General features: G+C 42.4%; 1 protein-coding gene across 2 annotated transcripts; it reads right to left on the reverse strand.

Moving 5' to 3' along the window:
- Positions 1-1,726: 1,726 nt before the first annotated feature.
- irak4 (interleukin-1 receptor-associated kinase 4) lies at positions 1,727-5,703 on the reverse strand. Of its 2 annotated transcripts, XM_079744067.1 has the most exons (11): positions 5,399-5,703; positions 5,169-5,314; positions 4,876-5,025; positions 4,397-4,557; positions 4,259-4,323; positions 3,701-3,815; positions 3,481-3,590; positions 3,101-3,287; positions 2,515-2,577; positions 2,025-2,189; positions 1,727-1,863 (listed from the first exon to the last, which is right to left on the reverse strand). In XM_079744067.1, exons 1-11 carry the CDS (start codon positions 5,599-5,601, stop codon positions 1,798-1,800), a joined length of 1,431 nt encoding a protein of 476 aa, XP_079600193.1. In that variant the 5' UTR covers positions 5,602-5,703; the 3' UTR covers positions 1,727-1,797. The 2 variants fall into 2 exon arrangements, with proteins under 2 accessions (XP_079600193.1, XP_079600194.1); XM_079744068.1 differs by lacking the exon at positions 1,727-1,863 and having other exon boundaries at positions 2,070-2,189; positions 2,507-2,577.
- Between the last annotated feature and the right edge of the window lie 297 nt (positions 5,704-6,000).

The following is a 6,000-nucleotide window of genomic DNA, read 5'->3' on the forward strand; positions in this document are numbered from 1 at the left end:
AAAAAACACTTCCCCTTATCCGCCAGTATGCTTGAATTCCTAACTTGCATTCCATTGCGTGGCATTCATGTTATATGACTGCACAAAAGACTCACAAAGGGTCTTGAAATAGCGTGCACAATTTACTCGATGTTTCCACTTTGTCCTGTATTCAGTTTTTTTAAACTGTTTTTATACAACAGGTTTACACGGGGAACAAACAAAAAATAATACACATCTGCTGAAAAGCATATTTTTCTATGCAAATGCTGTAAATGTACATACTGTAGCCGTGTGTGATCCGTGATCTAAAAAATCTTGTCTATGTGCTGGTGATTTGTAGGTGTCAATAGAGAATGAGTGGAGGGGGTTAGTAGTAGATGCTTCCAAAAATAATATCCTGCAATACATCCAGGAGCAAGCTGCCTATTGCAGAGTGAAGTACTACCAAACTTTAAGCCACTGGTTGTGATTTCCATTAGCCATTTTAAAATCGTCCCTCTAGTGACCTCACTGGTGGGTTTGACTTGGCCAATACAGATCACCACCGGTGGTGCAAAGAGGGGCCCTTCTTAAAGAGAAAAGGGAAAGTTCCTTGTGCTAATGTGTGTCACTATCCCGCTTGTCTACAAACGATATCTTTGTTCACCTCATGCTTGAAGGGGGGAAGATGTTACCCTTTTTATTCATAGAATGAATATAATAGGAAAAATAAATTATCATGTGGTCTTAATCGTTTTCTTACCATAGGTCTTTTAAAGAAAGAAAATATTTAATTTACATCACGTTTTTTTTCTTTTTACTTCCATTGTGGGCACATAGAATGTATTGCATTTTAAGTGTTCAGTTAAAGCTTAAACTGTATTGCAATAATTGATTTTTATTTCCCTTTTTTCCAATCGTTACATTTTATTTGTAACTTGATTTGATAAAATTCCTTTTATATCTTGAACCACTCCAATGTATGACAGTTCAATGTATTGTGTAAATTTAATAAAACATTTAGTGAAAATAAATACAGTGGTACACATTTTTAAATGAAGGTAAAATATAAGACTGTTCACAAGCAATGCTGAAGTACTACACAGAATACCGTACTTATTTACTAACAATATATGAATCACAATTCACTTTCATGTTTTTCCCACCATCCAACACACTTTTACATTTTACATTCAAACGTAATTACCAAACTTCTCTTTAACAGAAATGATATTGAATAATATTATTCAATGGTTTCAAAGTGCATGAGGAAAATCATTCCAACCAACTATGAACACTATTAGGGCTAGGATCTAATGTGAAAATAAGCGTCAAATTAGCGAGCGATCGGCCAATGATCAATATTGCACGTGATCAACTATTAATTTGCCAATCGCAGAACTCAAAAGATTGTGCACAAGACGGATTGAGGATAAGATGCTCTGTAATTATGTCCAGTCACAGACAACGTTTGTCCTGCATTTAACATGAGTCCTCTTTAAATGGCCCTTTCTCTCAATCAAGCTAAGACACTTAACCATATAAATGGCCAGCATGCCATAACTTGCCTGCATCTCAATGGAGACATCTGCTGTAGCTGGACCCAAGGGCTTGCGACTGAAGCCTCTGACGGGCAAAACGTAGAAAAAGCGCAAAAATATCTGGCATCACCCATGTAAGCTGATGGCACATCCAAAAAAATCGTTATCAGCCTGAATAGTCCTGATCGGTGCATCCCTGGTCAAAACACTGCACAATAAAGTCAGTTTCAGTGGCAGATAGATTTGCATCCAGGTCAGGATCGGAGGGGTTTAGCTTTGACAGGCAGGTCATGGCTCAGCTCCCAGTGCCCGATGCTCCAGCAGAAAAACCTTTGCTGACATCCTCCAGCTCTGTCAGGACCTGTTGGGACAAAATCCAACTGTGAACACGCTCGAGCCCAGCAGACAGCACTACCTCTCAATCAATTCATCCTGGGTATCCCTTATTTGTATTCTATGGATTTCTCTACAAGGAGTCTTTTAGATCAAGAGTTGTATTTGTACTAAAGGTACAAAATGTACCTGTTTGATGGTTGGTCGTTTGACCTTCCTGTCTTCGAGACATTTGCAGGCCAGGGTGTAGGTCCTCTCCAACTGGGCCATGTCTGCGTCCCTCATCTTCTTGTCCACGAAGCCCTCCAAGGTCAGATCCTCATCCTCGTCTTCGATTTCATACCTCAGCTCCATCTGGTGGGGGGGAGGCGGGTCAGAGCCAGCTATGTCATGTGATTTCACGGAGAACTAAGCGCAGTAATAAACCGGATGCCTGTTTATAAATAAGACAGGATGGGCGACTTTGAAATAGGCGAATTTGCAGGCGTTTGAAAAAACGAATACGACTATTTAGTATACACATGAATATGTAACACCTGCTGCTCTTCTCCTTTTCAATATTGACTATTAAGTGGCAATATCCAGAGGTCTGGACCTCTTGCTCCTCAGCACTGAGCCTACCAGAGGAATACAGTGGCCCTGCGTGGGCATAAGGATAACAAATTAAATACCTGCTTACCAGACATGGCATTTCACGGTTTTCGTCAACTGGCGGGAGTCCAGATATTATTTCTAACAACACCTGTGATGACAGAAAGGGGGAGGGTGTGGGAGGGGGGTCAACATCATGGCCCCGTAGGATAACAAAAGGTCTCTACCAAGCTGTCGTTCCCCCAGCTAACCTCGCCGTGACCCGTTTGGATGGTTTCATTTCCCGAACTGATGAGCTGTGTTAATGCCGTCCAGAGCGGACAAGTTTGGGCTTTTCATCTTGGAGATCATGTACGGAGCGAGTCGTCTACTGGCAAACTGATATGAGATGCTAGATTAGTTGCATCTTTTTTTACGCTGCAGTCAATCTCGTACCACATAAGATTTGAATAGATCCAATTCAGGAGCCATGGAGAAAGCTAGGCACTGTCAGGAACGGGCAGGAATACTAACGTTTGTTTAAATATCAGTAATTTAACTTGGGGTGAAATGCTCAGTCGTTCGATATGATTCACCACTAATCTCCCGTCTTGATCGTCCTCTTAATAGCCCACAATATACTCCCATAAATGTATGTGGGTGTGCTCGTGTCCCGATAAGACAAGACCACGTACCACTCCGAAGCTGAATACGTCGGATTTCGGCGTGATCTCGCCACGCAGAGCCTCGGGTGCCATGTACGCACGTGTACCCACAATCCTCTCTGTTTGCATGGTGACTGACGATCGCGTGGCAGACGCTCTGGTTAGCCCGAAGTCAGAGATCTTTGCCACGAAGTTGTCGTCCAGCAGGATATTCCCACTAGCAGAACAGTTGGACAGTAATGGATAACCAACTAAAGCATGAGATATTAGTGAGATAATGTCTCACTAATGGAATGCGTTCATTTATAGCAACAAATGCTTCTGAAACATTAAGTAGTAATGAAAACTCTCATAATCATTAGCATGCTAAATATTAAATACTTCCAATGTAACATAATAGACCGAATTGCCTTTTAATATCCCTGTGGACATGGTGGTTGCTGTGGAGGTAATCCAAACCTCGGGCACTTCCTGTAGCTATGAAACATCTCGTGCTCCACGAAAGAGGAGGGCTTTCCTCCTTCAAGAGGGGAAAAGAAACAAACCCAGAACCGCATGTTTATCATCGGCACCACGTCACCACGTCCTTTGATGAAAGCCTGTCAACAGATGAACACCATGCTACTTTACCATACAAGCCAGCCGATCAAGAACCGAACCGTTGGCCATTAAGACGTACACCAGACACGGGTACTGTCCATCACAGGAAAAGCCGACCATGTCCACCAAGTTTGGGTGTTTCAAACTGTGAGGGTGAAGGATGCCGACATTAAAAAACAAAATCATTATCATTTCACCGAGCCCACTCATGTGCTCCAAGCCGATATCAACACCTCAAATTGTTATTCGTCTCCGCCTCGAATCAAATGATGGCCCATTAAATCTCCATTATGTAAATTAACTCTGTAATCTCCTTGCACAAAACAACCCTCACTCATTCGACAGGGAAAGCCATAGAGAGGTAATTGGTGATGCCTCAGGCTCTTCCATTAGCCACTCGGGTCAATAGTTCAGCGTGCTTTCATAAACAAAAAGATTGAGACGCCTGTTTACAGATATTCGTAGGGAACCAGCCTATGAATATCCAGGGTGAGTGAATGAAATGGCTGCAAGTGGCTGCAGTCTCTCCATTTCCTAGATACTAGATACCAAAGATAAAGAGACCAATGTAATAAAGAGAAAGCTTACGTCTTCAGAGTTTCTATCTCCTGGCGGAATTGAAGTCGTAACTCGTCCGCTAAGATGTCTTCTTCCTAAAGAGAAATAATAATCACATTGTGTATTTTGCGATTTTAAATGAGAGACTTGGGGTTTGTATCAACTCACTGGACTGAGCTTCTTCACGGCTACGGGTAAGTTGTTCACAAAACCCTTGTACACCGTTCCAAACCCCCCTTCTCCCAGCCGATTCCCGCCCTCCGACGTTGGCCGGTCGTCAAAGTTGCCCGTGATGTCCATCAGTTCGTGGTACAAGAAGCTCAAGTAACCTTTTTAGATGGAGGAAGACAAGGTTGTATAGTCAGTGGTGCATAGGAGAAAACTCAGCATGTGTTACCGCCATCGATTGGACAGAAAACCTGTATTAAGAAGACAGTATCCCACATTGTATCAGCATTACCAATCTTATTCTATATTGACGGTATATCAAAACATAATGAATTACTACTCTTTAATGTCATAATGTAGCATGTTGATCACTTTGCTGTTGTACCAGTGGGGAAGAGCAGAGGACATAAACTACAATTGATCACTATCTTACATAAGATTTAAGAGTGCATATAAATATATTGAATTGTCTTCAATACCTGTGCTGTCTGGTTCAGCAGTCTGTGCAGGCTTCTCTGGGTGAGGATTAGGACACACAGGCAAAAGCCGGCTCTGGGGCTCCAATTTAATGGTTGGCGTGTTGCTGTCATTCTTAGCTTGTGGCAGCACTTCAAGTTCTGATACAGGCTCTAATGTGGCATTTAAATCGAAGAGAAGAGGTATATGTTACAGTCTTGTATTCCCTTTCGTTTGATAGTCTCACCTCTGTGTGATTTAAACACAACAAAATACAATTTCGTCATTCCACTGTCACGTTTATTTGATGACACACCTGGCAGGAGCAACGCAGCAGCTGCAAGTAGCTTATTGCTCTTCAAAATATCCACCAGCTCGCCCACCGTGGCGTTGGTGGTCCCCCAATTAGTCAAGAAATCAATTGTGGGGCTCTCCCCCTTCCGTGCAAGGGACGCAAACCTCCTGCAACAGAGATGACCTCCATGAAAGATCATGAAAATCAGAAGGGGTGACTGTTAATACCTCACATCTACACACAGGGCCTACCTGACTTCAATCTGCGTGTATCTCGGCTCCCCGCTGGGCTTCATGATCAACACAATGACCTCTTTCCATCTGTCGTCGGGGTCTAAAAAGTCGGACAGTCTACGAAGTATTGAAAAATTTAGTTTGCGGATGTATGTGCTCGATGTGATTTGCTTATTCATCTTGTAATCCATATTTTTAACGGGCATCAACACTAATCGCATGCTTTGAGTAGGCCTATAGGTGCAGTAGTTTGATCGCTGTAGGATTTAAGGCTATCCTACTTTTATACAGTACATGGTTTCAGTCTGTTATATCTGTTCATATTGTCAACTTCCTGAACCAAAACCGTCAAGTCGACATCTGCTCCTCCCACAACACGGAAATCGAGAGTATATGTTCAAGTTTGTGATTAGTTTTGACATGCATACCTCATAACAGAAAGCCATCTATTGCAAACAACTATTACAGGCAGGGTTGACTGACGTTACAGCAAGAAAACATTGTTGGAGAAATGTCTGCATGGATAATAACTGCGGTGCCATGTTGCGCAATCACCATACCCGAAGTCATAGCATTAGCGCCATCTAGTGGGCAGTGTGAAAACGTATATACAACTAAAA

Source organism: Pollachius pollachius, assembly GCF_949987615.1.
Source record: "Pollachius pollachius genome assembly, chromosome: 9".
NCBI classification, from domain to species: Eukaryota; Metazoa; Chordata; class Actinopteri; order Gadiformes; family Gadidae; genus Pollachius; species Pollachius pollachius.

Coding starts and splice junctions, on each gene's coding strand:
- irak4 (XM_079744067.1), bottom strand. CDS start 5,601: ATGCGATTAGTGTTGATGCCCGTTAAAAATATGGATTACAAGATGAAT. Junction 5,026..5,168: donor TGCTGCGTTGCTCCTGCCAG/GTGTGTCATCAA, acceptor ATGCCACATTAG/AGCCTGTATCAGAACTTGAA. Junction 2,578..3,100: donor ACGTATTCAGCTTCGGAGTG/GTACGTGGTCTT, acceptor CTGTCATCACAG/GTGTTGTTAGAAATAATATC.